The sequence below is a fragment of the Odontomachus brunneus genome, unplaced genomic scaffold (assembly GCF_010583005.1).
Source record: "Odontomachus brunneus isolate Ranch 3 - 2012 unplaced genomic scaffold, Obru_v1 Obru_scaffold_029, whole genome shotgun sequence".
Lineage (NCBI taxonomy): Eukaryota > Metazoa > Arthropoda > Insecta > Hymenoptera > Formicidae > Odontomachus > Odontomachus brunneus.
In genome coordinates this window covers 1,196,633-1,214,601 of record NW_022639479.1, presented here as the reverse complement: position 1 = coordinate 1,214,601, position 17,969 = coordinate 1,196,633, and the positions used below count along the sequence as shown (strand labels likewise).

Here is a 17,969-nt window from a genome sequence, read left to right as displayed (position 1 = left end):
TATATATATATATATATATATATATATATATATATATATATATATATATATATATCTATATATATAGCGTACCATGACAACACAAATGTACCGATCATTTCGCGATCGTTCGATTAATGTAACTTCGTGGCATCACGCTTGTGAGCAAAATTCACATCTCTACGCACGCTCTGGGCAGGGGAGGCAGGAGAGATTGAACAATAGACTATAAGTATAGCACAGACTAATATGACTAACGTAAGAACGTGACGAGGGGGTAACGTACTCGAGGTTAATGGGAGATTGCTTGAGACTACAAGAGCTAAGTAATTCTGGAAAATGAGAGCACATAAGTTCTTTGGACACAAGTTCGGATGTACATCCAAGAAACTTCGTCCTGTTTTAGATTCTGCTTCGCACCCAATCGAGAAAGCTGTACTGCTTGCCTGATGACTGCAGAAAGTTCCACACCGACAACTCTGGCACGATTGCATTTAATTATCATACTGCACTGATATCAAGCAATTTTGACAACGAATCATTTGTGTAATTTCGCTCGATTTGATATAGAATTTGCGCTTCAATAAAGCAAATTTTCACGTTAATTCTCAACAATATAATACTACACATCGATACAGAAGTTCGTCAAATTGGAATCGAACAAACTGCTGTAAACAGAAAGAAGAATCGCGGAATGTAATTCCGCAGGCATATTAAATTGACACTTAACGCGCAACGTCTCACACATCGCCTTTTTTGATTAGCTTGACTTACGAGGCATATTCTCATAATATCATTAACAGTTCCTTCTCTTCTGATCGCGTATATATACAATCGGTATTTATATATATATATATATATATATATATATATATATATATATGAGTTATATGCATATTTGATTTGAAAACTGTTGGAAACCACGGAATTTCCCGATGTATTAAGTAACGTTAACGCTTCTAGAAAATCTAATTGCAGCAATCTAAAAGTGCGGTGCTAGTGTACTGAGAACGTGAACATCATGGACATTTTGTGCATACATGAAAAAAAACATGCTAACAGAGAAAGAGAGAAACTGAATAACGAAAATGGTCCAACAAAAAAAAGAGAACGAAATTGCGAGAGGTCACAGCATTCGCGTGTGCGAATGCGCCTGTTCGCGAAAATTCGTAAAGTGTAACATAGAAAAAAGGCGAAATTTCAGCAGCTTATTTGAGCCACTTTTACGAGCACGAGGAGAGGTGTGCGTGGAACACACGCTCGATATGTTGATGATATTAACATTGCACAGTTATCACCCCGTGTTGCTAAACACTGACATCGAAATAAATCTGCGAAATCTTTTCATGGCGTATTCTATCGTTATGTTATTTTAGCGACTAGATATTCAGTTCACAATTTTTGGCGATTCATAAGTTTCGAGCGATTCAGAGCTCTAGCTGCCAAACCTACGTTTTCTCGGGCGAGAAAACGCGATTTGGCCATGATATGACACTCGTTCGTTTGCATCAATAATAATTGCAGATTTCACTGAATCAATAGGATCTAGTCTTCTTTCAACAACAGCACGTTCTTCGTTTCTGTTTGATGCCATCCACGTGCTCAAAGCAGACTTTGCAGCAGGCAGTTCGCCTCGAGCCTCGAGCGCCGAGATACGAGACTCGAGCCTCGAGCGCCGAGACTCAGATCCCATTCATTCGAAGATAATTGCAAAATGGGAGATTTCTTCTAAATAACAGAATTCTTACAAAGGTTTCATTGTAACACTGTGTACAATGTTCGTGGCTTCCTACCTCCCCCCCGAGGGTCGCATAATTCCGCAAAGAAACAAGACGTGAAATGAATCAAACGATCGCAAACGCAATATTCGGCGAAGATCGAAGAAGGTGATAAAGAACGGAGATCAGAGGCTGGTACGCTTAGGGATTTCGTCTCTTTTTCAGCAACTCGTTTACGATCCCCTCGTCGCGCGTTTACTTCGCGCGAGCTTCATTGGCGTGTAGCGTGGTACTTTCTTAGCCTGATCAGTGTTTGCGGTATATGGCATCCCGCTCAACGTGGGTACAGCGGTAAGAATCGATTGGTCAGGGTGCGTGGTGTTGCGTGAACCATTACGTTACGCACCTGGTTCACACGGTAAGCCATGTGCCAGGCCGGCGAGTTCACGTATCCGTTCGTGTAGGTCCAGCGGTTGTAATCACCACCTGTCGAAAAGCATATGTAAAGTACACCGGGCATATATATGTGCATGTACGCGGTCCTCTGTCGTGCGAAAGGCCTGTCACTCCGCTCGCTCAATGTGATTTAGGGGACCTACAACACTCTTATCAGCCAATGTGAGAAGAACCACAGATTTCAGTGATTCTCTTTGCCGAGATCGCGTACGAGAATCTATCGCGTTCCAAAACACTCGCAAGAAGAATCTCATGAGAGACGAGGAAAACAGACTGGGGAAAATTCGTTTACGTTTACTCGAGAGGAAGCAACTCCTACGATTTCACTCGTTAACAAATTATCACCGTGTGCGTCGTTACGACGACACAACGCGCTCGTGCCTTTGGCCCTTTCTTGTACCCCAAAAAATAATCTTATTCTTAGCAGAAATCCTCTATAGCTTCAAGAGGATTCTTTTTAAAACCAAAAGAAAAATATTCTGACATCTCGTAATCTCATATTCTGAATGGAAACTTTTACCGAAAGATAAAAGGTATTCCTATTCTAATGAAGCAAACTTTTCTAATATACTAGATATTATTCTAATTTTCTTTCTTTAAAATAAAAAAGAACATGTTTTCTTAAAGTAGATTGTCCTTTTAAGGACGAGATTTATTAAGAATAAAACTTGTAGATAAAAAACAAAATTTTTTAAGATATTTATATCGACCATCTTGATTTAATCAATAAATAGCCGTAAAATTAACGACAAAATAATAACTAAATATAGCAGAACTTGATTAGATGGCGTGCAAGTGTATAGATGTTTGACAAATGTGTGGGTGCTTAAGATATTTTCCTTTTGGTTTTGAAAGAATCCTCATGTATAAAGAGGATTTCCTATTGATAACATTATATTTTTTGGGTGTGCGTGATCTCTGTTCCGCGTGGTTAACCTTCTGTTCCATGTATGACAGATTCCCGAATACGCGTACCGAAGGATACTGTGCTATGCGTACTAGAATTAATACGCCCAGGAATTCACGATGTGCGAAGGTGCGACGCGTAACAACGGCTATCTCCTTGCGCATCGCTCTGAATTCTAACGACGGCGCGAGGACTTGAAGCGCGTCAATCACGAAGGTGTGAACGTCGCGCGTGCGGATCGATGCACCGCTGCACGCGCATTGTGCCCGGTGCGATCCGCGACTATGAGAGACGGGAAAACGGCGGTGATGATGTTACACAGAAAACAGACTGAAGTACAGGTCAGTAACACGTACTTGCGCACAAACACAGATGTGATGAGGGATCGGGAGGTATACAGTAAGTGCGTGAGAAAGACGCGTGCTGGAGTGAAGTGCACATGAAAGTGTGTGCGATATCACGATGATGACAGGGGCAAGAGAGAGAGACTGACGATGCACAAATGCAAGAAACCAAGAAGAGACGGGCGAGGGAGCGTACCAATATCGAGCGTTACAGCGAATTCGAATAAATGGACTGCGAGCATGAAACCTCAGGCCGTCAAAGGAAAGATCGCGAGCGATGTGTATGCCGAAAGAGTGTTCCTAATTACTGAAAGTGCATCATACACATAGGCGATATAATATATAGGTACTAATGTAATGCACAGCTAATGGATCGTGTAATTGGGTTAATCGTCCGATATGCTTTGAAGAGATCGAGACGATCCTGCATAGAACTTCATATGTCATGTGTGCTGAGTGCAGAGATGTTGAACCATCAAAAATATTTATTTTTTCTTCTTCTTTTATTCTTGTACGTGCTAAATGACGATTTGTGATGCTCGCGTCGTTCTGTTCGCTCGAGCGTCCTCGATCGAGTTCGCTGGCGCACGGATATTCATACACAAATGGAGACACAATGATACTAACGCATCAAAGGGTTTTTATTCGACTAATCGCCAAGGCCGTGCCTCTAGACATTAATGTAACTAGACTAGTATGACCTCTGTACCGAGTATTCAGAGAGAGAGACGAACCGTTTACGATCCATTTGTCGTTTACCGCGCAATCCTGCATTCTGATCAATAATTCGCGTGAAGCCGCGAGTTCGGAATGACCGCGATGCAAAACACGAAAATCCGCGAACTTCGGATAACAAGCTGAGAGCGCATATCGCGGAAAGCTTTTTAGACATTTACCGATAGAGATGTATTCGTAAAAAAGGCCAAAAACGCGAAGAGCCGTCTCTCTTCGGGATTGAAAAAAGTCTTGCACGACCAAGTGAAAGTACACAATTCCCGCCACACGTATTCAATTCTGAATATTTGTTTTGGCCTTTAGATATGAATATTTAAACTTTCAAGATAAAATACATGTATATATATTCAATACGTGTGTACGTATGTATAAAAGTTTAAATACACGTATTTAACACGTATTTAAAGACCAAAACACTAAAAATATCCAGCATTAGATACGTTTCCGGACATTGTATCTCAATAGTTGGCCTGTATCTCAATAGTTGGCCGCTTATCACATTTACTCTCTCGTTTTCGTGTATGTTGCACCACAAGTTAGGAGTAGCAATTGTTTCGCAATCGTTAAGACCGTAGCCTGGCCAAGAATTCAGTAATAGCCATTCCGGTGGTCTCTCTTCGGGCAATCCCAGGATGATTATCATACCTAACTTGGACTACAACATATACTAGACATATACCGGAAAATCCGATCTCCGATAGCGCAGCCCTAACATATATATCGACGTAACCCTAATATAAACTGATCTGACTCGAACCCTACCCTAAGCCGCAAAGTAAATCCTAATGGGAATTCGGAAAATGTTTCAACGCGGCTGTTCCAACGTCGTAATGTTCATGCTCGCGCGTTTATATACTTCCGACTCTAAATTCAGAGAAATGCTTGTATCTCCGTCAAATAAAATAAGCACTGTCCGCAAACCAGACGTTGTGTACGTTTCGTTGCGACGTAACGTCAGAAAAGAATCTCGAGTTGGCGAAAGTTCTTCTGAAATTTTCCCTCCTTCTCGCAAAAACCTATCGCCTACGTGAAAATTTCAGACAAATTCAATGATCGTTAACTCATTGAACGAAGTAACGGCATACCATCGTTTTTATCGGCACTCAGCGCGGTCGTTCCTTCACCGCTTAAATTTTAATATTACGTTGCTCGCCATGCAGCATATGATAATCGCGCGGCAATTAACGCAATTGCATACGCTGCGATGGCAACGATATATTGCAAAATCCCTTCGATACGCTGATAATGCGTAACGATCTCCTTTCGGAGTTGCTGTCATTCTCCTCGATATTATTGATATATTATTGACGGATTATTGCTGCAATTAATTATTTTCACTACGAAGACATTTGCAGAAAGCAATTTTCACAACAGATTACGACGCATACCGCGTAACACGGAGATGGGCAGTAACAGTGAATCGTAGTTAATTGCGAAAGAATTCCCAATTATTAAAAAAAAAATTCAAAGAGGTATTCGAAAAGAGAAGAAATTCGGGAACGCTTGATAAAGTCTTACTTCGTTTCTCGATCATTATATCAACGATGTTTACCTCAACAACGAGTCGTTTTCGGAATGACTCGCGATTGTAAGTTCGAGAATTGTTCGATCGACGAAAAACGAAGCCGCGTTTCCGAGCGGGAGCACACGCGCGCGGTTGCGAAAATGTTTAACTGTAAGTCGCCACGCGGAGCACACGACGTGCTCGTAACAGCCGGTACCAAGTATATGTGTGTGTGTCATTCACACTTGTTTTCAGACCTCCCTAATCACCAATAACTCCACCCTCCCTCCCCCTACGGCTATATTTTTATCTATCTAAAAGACGCCGAGACACACGCACGCACACGCACGTGCGCGCGTACATATGCGCGACGCGTGCACGCAGTACACATCACAATTCACGTCGAGATTCACGCCTTCACTAAAAGTAGTGCATGCGACGAACGTGGTATAAAAACTAGGCACAGTTACAAGCCGGAAAAACCAATGGGACTTTCTATTGCCTCGCTCGAATCGGACTCGTAATTCCTAGTTACATGCTTTCCCACACGGCGTACCTGCTGCGCACGTGTCCTATCGCGAAGATATATTCCTCGGGCATTCCCGCAATGACTCGAGAAGCGCGCAACGAAGCGCCCTACTTCCCCTAATCTCTCTGCAATAAACAGCCAGCCCGAGGAAACGAATAATCGTGTGAGCGCGGCGAAAATGTATGCACACGTTACGTCGTAGTAGCGTCGAACAGCGCGAATTTGCTGAATTCGCGAAAAGTACGGCCGAGAGAGGTATTTTTCTCCTTCTATCTCCCTCTCTCGCTTCGATCTTTGCTCTTGCTCTCGAGATCAATAATGGATAATAAAGTTTCGCGCTAACGGCTGTCACGTCTTAACTTAGATTAGCGCCCGGGTCTCCCGGGAGTCTGAGTTGCGTGTACCTCGGACTACTTGTGTTGCTAGGTAAATAAGTTCGCGGATTAATACGGACGAGGCTTAGGTCCCCACATTAACGGAGATCTTAGTGGCTATTGGTTGGTCCATAGCCGACGTCTATGAACGAGTACCGGGTGCTGTCTCTCTTTCTCTCTCTCCTCTCTCTGTTCACCCGTCGAGAATGAATTTCATGTGGAGTCCGACGCACACTCACCGAATGCGCACCGAATGTACTTATTAGTTTATTAATTAATTAATTAGTTAATTTCCTTTTTCGTGAACCGGCTTCTACGGGATGCGCGGCTGATCCTTAACATGAGGTACGACCACGTACGAACTTCAACGAAAAAGCGCGAACCACATTTACGTATCTACGTTGAGCAACTTTTCTCCGTTCCCCTCCCCTCTGTGATACGCATACGCGAATCGAACCACGGCGAAATCATAGATCGTAGTTGTTTCGGGGACTCATTGTTCGAAACTGCCAGCCAATTGTGCCGACGATCGTGTTTATTCCGCGTTTCGTTTCTTGCCTCCGACTCGGGATCCTCTCCGGCAGACGCCTCTCGCGATTGATTGTCCTGGTGAATTCAAGTCGCACGACCGAATAGTGTCACTTTCGCAACGCCGAGATTTATTCATTTAACCCTTTAACGTTGTGTTCAGCGTTACGGCCACGCGAATACGCGTGTTCCGGCGGGGTGCTGAATGTGATTTCAACGAAGTTACGTTGACCTTCGACAAAAGAAATCAAAGGAGAAAGAAAGGCGTCGCGTTTACTCGTTCAGGTATTCGCGCGATTTCTCCTGACGGCGTCGGGCGTAATCTCGCGCGAAAGCGCAACGATCTTCGACCGATTAAAGGGTTAAAAATGATTCGCGCGCGCTTTTATCACACGCTCGTCTTAAAGTTACGATTATCTTCCAAAATCCTACGTCGCTCCTTCGATTTCTATCTTATAATGTCATACGTTATTTTAATTACTAGGATATAGCGCGTAAACGGCCGTCGTTCTCGTCAACGAGTCATCGCGCGCGTCTCGTTCGTGATAGTAGGATATTCGCTTCCGACTGTTATGCATGAGTATTACTCGCTAAGTATCACTCGTCTACGGGGTAGCCGAAGGGAGTAATCTATCGTGACAATAATATCAAAGTAAACCGGGTCTCTAAAACGTGTAACAAACGTATCCGTATTCCTAACGATATTATGCTAGATTCTCTCGCACAGATTTTGATCATTCGCTTGGACTGAAGTCAGCCTGGAACAGAGACGAGTCGTCGTCCGTCGTCTTAGGGAGGATTCACATTTTGGCAGAAAACAAAAAGGCTGGTAAAATCAGAACTCGCGCTGGTAGAGAAGCAGAAACTGTCGACTATCACTGAACCATCAGCGCGAGTTCTGATTGATTTCTGCCTTTCTGCCTTTTTCCCAAGGCGTGAATTCTCTCTTAGGAAAAATTCATACTTTGGTAGAAAGGCAGGAAATAAACAGAAATCAATCAGAACTTGTGCTGATAGAAAAGCAAAAACTATCAACTAATACCAGAGCGAGTTCTGATTGACTTCTACCAATCTACTTTTCTGCCAAGATGTGAATTCTTCTTTTCGTTCATTCTCTTTCGTTTCCTCTTACTCATCGTTGATGTTCCTTCCGTCGAACATACCCGTATAAACTCTCGATCATGATTACCGTGCGACCGCACTGAGAGATCGTCCTCGTCGTCGTCGGAATGAGATCACTTGCACGCTTACTTACAAAGGCCAGGCCGAGTCGTCGGTCCATTCGCGAACCCCTTTTTGGTGACCTTTGTTCCGTGCAGTGGATAATATAAGTCGAGAGTGCCAACACGCGCGACCAATCGCGCGCGCGTTCGTTTGCTTGCTTGTTTGCTTGTTTGTTTGTTCGACGAAGAACGGCATGAGTCTATCAATTCTAAGTGTGCGTTCAATTCCACGCGACTGGAAACTCTCCCTACGAATTCTATTCTTCTTCTATCAGCTCTCGAGCTCACTTCCTCTCGAGCGTCTGTTTTTAGCGTCGCTCGCCGACATCGTGTCAACGCTGTTGGCGACGTCGTTCCCTCTCGTCTTTCGTCTCGGACATCTCGTCGTCATCCTCGTCGTCGTCCACGTCAAGACTCTGACCCTCCGTCAATAGAGGCGGCGGTATAGTCGTCACGTCGAAGCTAGAATCCGTGCTAGAGACTATGTGGCCGTCCTTGATCTCAAGATCGACAGCCACGCGGTGTCGTCTCTTGACGTTCTGCTGCCGTTTCCGGCGAAAGGCCCTTTGACCTCGGTCAGGTGTGTGCGCCGGACTGTCCATGCTCGAGGAGGTGTCACCCTCGCTCTGTGGACTGCGACTCGATGAATACGGCATCGTCTTCGTTCTGATTTGTGTTCTGATCTGCATAGGCGGACTGGACGTGGTCGACTCGCCACTCAAGCTCGTCGTGGAGTAGTACGGGGTCGACTTCGCTCTGATAGGTACCATCACGGGTCGCTCGGTCGATCTCGTGCCTTGGTACCTGCCCGACTCGTGAGGACTTGGTTCGGAGAAACCGCGATCGAACTTACTCATGATCCTTATCGGTTTCGTCGTCTCCGGCACGTCCTTCCGCTCCTCGGAGGACCAATCATCCTCCGCCATTCTCGACTGTAACGTGAGATCCGCGTATTTCTCATGCATGTCCTCCGAGCTATCGCCGCGGCCCACCTCCATTCGCACTTTGTCGCTACTGGAATACTTCATAGCGGGCACGTTATCGTACAATTGATCCTCTTCGTCCTCCTCGGGTATCGGTAGTGCCGTGTCGTCCACGCAAATTGTCTCCTCGTCTGGGACCATTTGGAAGTCATCGTCAATCGCCTCGTCGTATTCATTCCGCAGAGTAATGCGAGGTGGCGAGATGTCGGTGTATTCCGGGTAAGCAACCTGCTGCTCGTCATCGTAGCGACGCAGCCGACGGTGTTCATCGAACTGGCTCTCGATGAACCGTCGCGCTTCGTCAAACTCGTCGCCATGCGTGCGACTTTGCCGCGTGGAATCGTCGTCCTCGAGTGTATCGTCGTCTTGCGAAGCCTCGTGCTGCGTTTCGACCGCGGGACCGACGACTTCGTGTTCAAATTGAAACGCAGACGTGGCCGTCGCGGGAGGAGAAGGCAGCGGTGGTGAGAGGGGCAGTGGGAACGAGGACGGGGACGGTGGTGACGGAAGGGAGGAACTGTCAGCGGTCTGACATTTGGAGTTGGGTCGCATACTCGTCGCGCTCCTATCGGACGTCGTGGTGTCGCTTTGACTCTTGTCCGCGGCCATCGTCGAATAGTACTGTTGCGGTATCACCGTCGTGCTGCCCGACCAGTCGGAGATCGAGGCGCCGAGTTCCGCCAATGAGTTGTCATCAGATTTCGTGCCGGAGTATTGGCAAAATTGGCGCACAGTGTTGTTCGAGCTAGACCACTCGGACATCGATAGGCCCATTGACGTATCTTCGCTGTGTGACGAGCCGGTTATATACGAATTCGATTTCGGTTTTACCGCTATCTTAACCGTACCGTCGACCGTCGCGGAAGTTGAACTTTGTCCGTCCTCCAAGAGAGTCGAGTGAAGATCGTCGTGCAGGGTTCTATTCTCATCGCTGGAGTCGCTGTCTTGCTCCGCCTGAACGGGTGTCTCAGTGCTGTCCGTCACGGTGACTTTAACTGCCTCTTCCGGCTTGATCTCCATGTAAAACGTCTCTACGTGACTCATCACCGGTGTGTCGAAGACAGGAGAACTCGGTGGCGATGGCCAGTCTTCAGAGCTTTGCAGCTGCAACCGTGAACGCCTGTTCGCTCGCGGCGACCTGGAGTCGTCCTCTTGAGCGCCAATCACGTCTATAGGGATGTCCGGTAACTCGGAGGAAGTTCTGCGGTCGTCGGAAACGGATGGTAACGCCGTTCCGGACGGAGGATCCGACGACAAGGACGGCTGGTGATCGCTCGATATTAGAGACTCGTCGTCAAGGCTTGGCGACCTCGAACTGGGCTTGAAGGAATCTTCCAAATCGCTCTTGTCTTGCTCTGACGTGGTTGATCGCTCGGATATTCTAGATAAAGTGCGCGAGAGCGAGAAAGCGCCGTAGTTGGCCAATATCTCGGGTCCAATGGGGTAGATGAAAGAGCCGGGAAAGTCTGCTAGGTCCTCTTGAAAACTGTCCTCGTTTTGGCCGTTGCTGTCTTCACTTTGCGATTGTTGCGCGTTATTCTCGTCCTGAGGCGCCCAGCCTTCCTCCAAACTGGAGCTACCGGAGCTCTCGAGCGGGAACGACTTCCACGTGGAACTCATCTCCTGTTTCAGCGGAGGCTGCGACCCGTTGCTAATGTCCTCCTCCAGGGAGCCGCTGTTACGAGCGCCTTCGATCATGGCAATTTCTCGACGATCTATTATCGGTTGTATCTGCCCGATTCCCAACGGCCGCGCGATGGAACACGAACTGGAGTCTGGATCTTCTCTGTCTGGTGTCCAAGTGTTGGTCTCCTCGCTCCTCGAACGTTCGGTGCTCAATCTGAGCTTCCTGTCGATGGACAAACGATTAGTGTCTGCAATCTCTGCAGCTTCCTTGGCCGGTTCGTCTTCAGGCAGATCTTCCGCAGTCTCTTCGTCTTCCTTTCGCATTTCTAGATATTCGGGCGTTAACTCGACTTCAACCAATGTCTTTTCGTCCATCTTATCGACACCATAATCAGGTGAACTCAGCTCGCTGTCGACACCTCGCATCTGCACCTGCGTGTCGAGTGCGTCGAGTGTGTCTTCGCTCGTATCGAGGGAGTCGAGTCGTTTGTTCTCCTCCTCTTCGCGCTCGTCAATCTCTTGTTCTCGTTCTAGTTCTTCCTCTTCTTCTTCCGGATTCACCTCATCGTCCGAGCACTCTTCGATAGATATCTGTATCGGCGACCTGACCATATCTGGAGGATCGTCCTGATCGTAGCGTCTAGGGAAGGATTCTTCGTCTTCTCTGACTGCACTTATAGTCACGTCGGGAACGTCATCCCTCTCGGACGAGCTTTTCGAGTCCTCGGCTTTGACAAGAGTAAATTGTATTTCCGAGCGAGATGGTGCTTTCGTCGTTTCGTCGATTTTCGCAGTATCTGTTTCCTCGACGTGACTTTCGATAGCAGTCGGTAGTTCGGTTTGTTTTTGCTTGCTAACAACCGTTTCCACATTGATATTCTTCACGGAGATTATCAAAACTGCCGACTTGTCTTTCTCTGGCTGAATATCTTTCGAAACGCCAACTTTCTCCTGACAAGCTTCTTGTTCCGCGCTGGACTCGACGGAACTCTGATCGATGAATCTCGTCGCCTCGTCCACCTTGACATCCTCCGCGATCTTCAACGTTTGCGCCTCGTTTCCGTCTTTATAACCCATAAATGGTATTCTTTCCTGCTCGTAAGGTATCAGATCGACGCTGGCCACGATTTCGTTGCACTCCGTCAACGGTGATTCTAGATACTGCGCTGAGGTCTCGGTGACGGACAGAGAATCGGTGCAGATCTCCGGAACAGTCGTGTGATCGGTGCTATCGGACTTGTGATTCGGGGAAGCCTCTATCTGCATCGATTGCACCTTCGACGCGCTCGCACTTTGCGCGGCTTCATTCTCACCGGCGTTCTCCTTATCCTCCATGTTCTCCGACATGTCCACCGTGTCGTCTTTACTGGAGAACGCGTTCGCTGGCGGAAGTCTGTGCACGGAGATCACCGCGGCGTCCAAAGACTTGGCGCGTCGTTGAGAGGTGGGTGACTGTGTGGCACCTTGACGTTGAAGTACGCCAATGCCGCTGCCTTCCGAAAGGCCGAGACGCGCGCGAGCGAACAGTATCGGTGTCTGTCCTGGTTTGCGTAACACCAACGGAGGCTGGGTTAGATCTTGAGCGAGCGCAGTCTTCTTCACGCTGTCCTTTGTCGGCTCTTTGCTCGGTTCTCTACTTGGCTCCTTGGTCGACTCTTTTTCTGCCACCTTCACTGACTCCTTACTGACGGATTCCCTAGATCCATCAACCGCTACGACCTGTTTAACATTCGCCAGCTGATCGATCACCACGTCAGGCTTAACACACGGCTTAGAGTCTTTTTCCTGTCGAACTTGCTTCGACTCGACAACGGCTTCCTCGGTGCTCGGTTCCGGTTTCGCCGCCGTTTTACCGCGTGCCACTTTCGAATCCTGCTTCGATACCGCATCTTTCGCCACGGGAGGTTTACTTTCAACTTTTGAATCCAGCTTGGCGGCAGCTTTAGAGGCGATGGTTCTCTTTGGAGAGATTTTTTCGACAGAGTCTTTCTTCTCCGTGCTTCCCAAGCTCTTCGATATTCCCAGTGACTTCGGTCTGGATTTCTCGGACTTCACAGCGCCTTTAATCAAATCGTCATCGACGGAGGCGGATTTCGCACGTGTTTTCGTGTCATCCTTCTCATCCTTCGACGTGGAGAATGGCTTGTCGGACAATCTGGTTACGGATTTTGATCTACCTTTCTGAACAATGCTGATCTCAGGCGCCACGTCGGTCGAGTCAATTATTATAATTTCTTGCGGCATTTCGCCGAGTTTCAACTTGGACTTATCGATTTTTGTATTCACCGCCGTGGCACGCGATTCCTTCGACGCGGCTTTCTTCAGCGGCGGTTTATCGCCCTCCAACGATTTTGATTGCTTCTTAAAGTCTTTCTTCGGCTCGGACTTCACTTTCTTCACCCTCTTAGGAGAAACATCTTGCACAAAATGTTTGTTCTCCATCTCTGGTGAGAGCAGAGTGTCGATCGGTGCCTTCTCTTCCGCCAGCGACAGGGACTTCGATCTTAACGGTTCCGCGTGCGGTCTCAACATGAAGGGAACGAATTCAGGAACTTTAAGGCTATCCAATTCTAAAGCAGGTTTCACAGGCACTTCGTCCAAAGGCAAGTCGGCGACTGGGTCCACGAAATCATCGAATCCCGTATCGATGATCTTAGGTCTCGAGATTTTCGTGGCGGAATTTTTACTGACCTCCGAGAATTTCGATTCTATCCTCTCCAAGATTCGTTTCGTCTTCTCAGGAATACTCGGTTTCTCCAGCGTCTTCGGTTTCTCCGGAATCGGTGGCTTCTCCGCCGTAATTTCCGTCTTAATCGAAGCCGAGATATGAACTTCAGCTACCACAGATTGCACATTGTTCTGCTTCCGATCATCGTCGGACGCGGACAAGTCGTCAACGGCTCGTTTCGGCGAATAGATCGGCTCCTTAATCATCTGGTCGACGCTTCTTGCTTGGTCACCTGCAGTGAGTGTAATTTTCTCCAGATCCTCCAGCATTTCAACAGGAGGTATTTCGGGCAACGGTATCTTCTCGATACTGTCTTGCTTTTCTAAACTGTCGTCCGGCATCTTCAGACTATCCTTCTCCACTTTCGCCCGACGTTCCAGGTTTTGCTTCATCTCCATACCCACGATATCGGCGAAGTTCAGAGCGGCCTTCAGTTTGATGTCCACTACTTTCGCGACGTTAGTAGGACTTCTCGGTGCACCGTCTGCCGATTTCTTTTTCTGTATCATAGAGACGATAGTCACATTAGGATCGGTCGGTGACTTCTTAGGCGAGCGTTTCTCCAGCGTCGAGATAATGGTGACATTCGGTTCCACCGGCGATAATTTCGATGGCTTCTTATCCAGACTTGAGGATTTTTTGCACGTGTAATCTTCGATGATAACCTCCGCTCTGTTTCTATCTAACGAGCCGCCCTTTTGTGACAGTTTATCGGAAGCCTGCGTCTTTGCGTTTACTTTCGAAGGGCTTCGGTTAGTGGGCGATAAACTGCAAACGATACTCTTCGGATCAGTGGGCGAAAGTTTCGACGTTGGACTTAAAATACTCTTCGGCTTGTCCGACGGGCTCAATATAGATTTCGGTCTCGTGGTGGTGGTAACCGCGATGGTCTTCGGTTTATCCGGAGGTGGTTTATTGCTAGCCTTATCTATCGAAGAGAGCTTAGTCAGATCGAAGTACGAAATGTCGGTTACTATTTTCAATGGCAACTTCGGCAAGTCTTTGGCGATGCTCTTGACGTTCTTCGAGGTCTTGCTACTGTCCGATTCGGATTTCTCGTCGGATGCGGTGCCGTTCATCACGTGTCTCTTGTGCAGTATATACGGGATGTCGACATTAGTCTTCTGAATTGTCGCGCTATCCGAGAATGGCTCCTCGTCGCCGGAATCGGCCGGAGTTAGGTCGATGGACTTCTGATGCATCAGCATGTGCCGCTTGCTGTTGGAGCCTAATCTCTGCCGCGCGGGATTCGGATCGCTCTTGGTGCGTTCCACCGGCACGTGGCCGGGCAACGCAGTCTCGTCGAAGCCGAGCACGATGCCGCCGACCACCTTCGGCTCGTACTCAGCGAACACGGCCTTGGGTTTGAAATTCTCCACCTCGTGCGGCACGCCGATGACAGTTTCCGTGCGAGACTCGATAGACAATTTCGCCTGTCGCTCGCGTTCGCGTCTCTCGTCGTCTTTTCGCGCCTTCTCCAGGCTCTTCCAATCGTCGCGTTCTCGCGGCTTCTCCTCTGACTTGCCTCTCTCGGGCTTGCTCCTGCTTCTCTTTTGATCTTTGTACTCCATTCTCTCGATGTTCTTTCTGCGCTCCGCATTGTCCAAATCCAGACATTCGAGACTCCTGCCTTCCCGCGACTCCAAACGTCCCAGGTACTTTCGCTCGCGCGAGTCCAGCTTCTCCAGACTCTTTCGCTCGGTGCTTCTCGATTCGACCTTCCTCTCGTAACTACGATCTCTCTGCTCGTAACGCTCCAACGATTTCAAACGTTCAATCGCACGCGGATCAAAGTCGAATGTCGACTTTTGGGAGTCCAGCCTCTCTATGCTCATTCTCCGCTGTTCCTTCGGAGTCAACCGCTCGAACGGGCTCCTATTGCCCGAATCGAAACGCTCCAAGGTATGCCTCTGATCGTAGTCGATGGAGGCTGCTCTGTTCTTCCTCGACTCTCGAGAATCGATTCGCTCGATGCTCCTTTCTCTGCGCTCCCGCGTATCCGAATGCCGATGATTGTTTCTCTCCTTAGGACTTCTTAGGTACTCCATACTACTGCGTAATCCTTGAGAGTCTAAACGATCGACACTCTTGCCACGCATTTCGTAGAAATCACTGTAATAAAAGGCACTCTTTTCCTTCGAGTCCAGGTGCTCGTAACTCCTCTCGCGCACGTCGAGCCGCTCGATGCTCCTACGCAACTCGCGCATGTCGACCCGGTCTATACTACGACGGCCGTGCCCGTCCGACTTCCGTTCGCGCGAATCCAGCCGATCCATCGAGCGACGTTCTCGAGAATCGTTCTTGTCCATTCGCCGACTCGAGTAATCCCTCTCAACCCGCTTTCGTTCCTCCCTCTCGACGCTTCTACGCTCCTTTTCTTGCATCTTCGACAAGACTTTCTCAATCTTAACGTCCACCTCCCGCGATTTCCTATCCCTAGACTTGTGTCCCCGGCCTAAGCTACCTGTCTCGACGTACAACCGCGGCGCGTGATCCTCCAAACTGGCGATACTACGCGCTCTGGTCGTCCTACCTCTCGCACTGTGATCAAATGTCGTTCTACTACTGTCGACCGGGCTCAAGTCGTCGTCTATTCGCGATTTGGGACGCATGATACCCTCGTCTCGCAAAACCTCCGAGTCTACGTGAGTAATCTTATATTTGGGTTTTAGGTTCTTTAATTCGTTCAGGACAGAAACCTTTTGTTTCTGTACCTGCAAGATAACGGGATCTTTTCTGGCGGAATCCTGATGTGAAACAGTGGTCTTGGACGGCTGTTCCACGGAATTGGCGTGTCGTGTCTCGAACTTGCGTTCTATCTGTGTGCTCGACCGTTGTATCCTAGATTCGGTGATAATGTAATCACCATCTGGCTTAGATACGGCTGAGTACCGATCGATGGACTTAGTTCTAGAGTTTTTAAGATCAGTGAGCGCGGACTTGTATTGTTGTTTCTCGGTAGCTTTCAACGATCTGTGCTTGACGAAGGAATCGGTCTCGGAATCCATTTGGAACATCTCGTGCTCGATCCCTTCGTCACTCTGATCGGATATTGGTTCGTGCTCGTCGTGCGGGCTAGAATACGACTCCGGATACTCGAATTCATGCTCGCGTTCTAAAAGCTCGTAAGAATCGTGCGAGAGATCGTCGTGAGACAGATCTCCAGCGGGACCCGATTCCTCATGACCCGATTCGGTAGACAACGACGACGTTCCCGGGTAGGAACTGCTGTAGACTCGCTCGGGGACAGAATCGTGATCTAAGGAGGGTAATTTCGAACTAGCAGCGCTATACGAACGATTACTCTCGTCGTAACGTGTCACGGGGTTATCTAGTTCGCCCTGAGAAGGCAATTGGAATGGCTCTAATAGAGGCTCCGCGGTGACCTTATCGTCCCGCGGTCGCGCTTTACCGGAATCCTCGAAACTAGAAGCATATAGCTCGCGACAACTAGCCGACCGTTGCCAGGGGTGTCTGGGCATAGGTCGTGGTGGTGGGAATTCAGGGGGACTGCTGTTAGAGGGGCTGATACGACCTGTTGATGAAATCCGTTGTTGACTGGTAGCATGCATCTGCCGCGGTGCTGGGACCTGGCTGGGGGTAGCTGGCGAATGGACGTCGATAGAGGTGAGAGTCCGAAATGACGTAGCTGTGTCTTCTCGACGGTGAATCGTCCCGCCCATCGAGACACTCGTCACAGTCGTCGGAGAATCCAGTGTCATCGAGCCGCATGACAGAGACAGAGCTGGGGTTGCCAGGGCTGAAAAAATCATCATGTAGCATAAAATACAACTTCACCTAGCTAACCATGTACGGAAACTTAGCACGCAATCGTCATGCGATTATGCTTCTGCCATTTGCACACATTACACACGTTATTATTTCATTGAACATTTGATTAATGCGAGCGACAAAGCGAACCTTCGGAAAAATACTGCGTCACGTCATGAACGTGCGTTATCACATTGCTCCATGATTATTTTACGTAGATACGTGTTTACGCTTTCGTTAAAAGGTGTTAACGATGTTTTTATACGTTATTTAAATAACGACTATTATTAGCAAATCAATCAAGGTTAATGTATGCTTATTTCATACCGGTAGATTATAAACGTGTATGCATAGGCCTTCTCGCCGAGTTTTCTCCCGTAATATCAAAACTAATCGATACTATATTTAGTGTTGTGTATCGAAATGATGCGGAAATTACAGGTTTTGATTTCAAATAATCCTTAACGTACACACAATACTTGGACGATCACCTCGATATGAGCAAACTGTACGATCACATTCGCAGATCCACATAATTCAAAATCTGTCGTGTTGCAATCTTTA

General features: G+C 47.8%; 1 protein-coding gene across 7 annotated transcripts in view; it reads right to left on the bottom strand.

Moving 5' to 3' along the window:
* The window catches only part of LOC116842978 (FERM, ARHGEF and pleckstrin domain-containing protein 1-like), a 38,902-nt gene that overhangs the window by 12,084 nt on the left and 8,849 nt on the right, over window positions 1–17,969 (bottom strand). For 3 of the 7 annotated variants that reach the window (XM_032812882.1, XM_032812884.1, XM_032812883.1), the window contains exon 11: window positions 8,427–17,394. In XM_032812882.1, the coding sequence (XP_032668773.1) occupies window positions 8,630–17,394 (8,765 nt within the window). In that variant the 3' untranslated portion in view covers window positions 8,427–8,629. Of the gene's footprint in view, window positions 1–2,033; window positions 2,184–8,426; window positions 17,395–17,969 lie in introns of those variants that run through there. The other 4 variants (XM_032812887.1, XM_032812886.1, XR_004377809.1 and 1 more) reach the window with 3 other exon arrangements.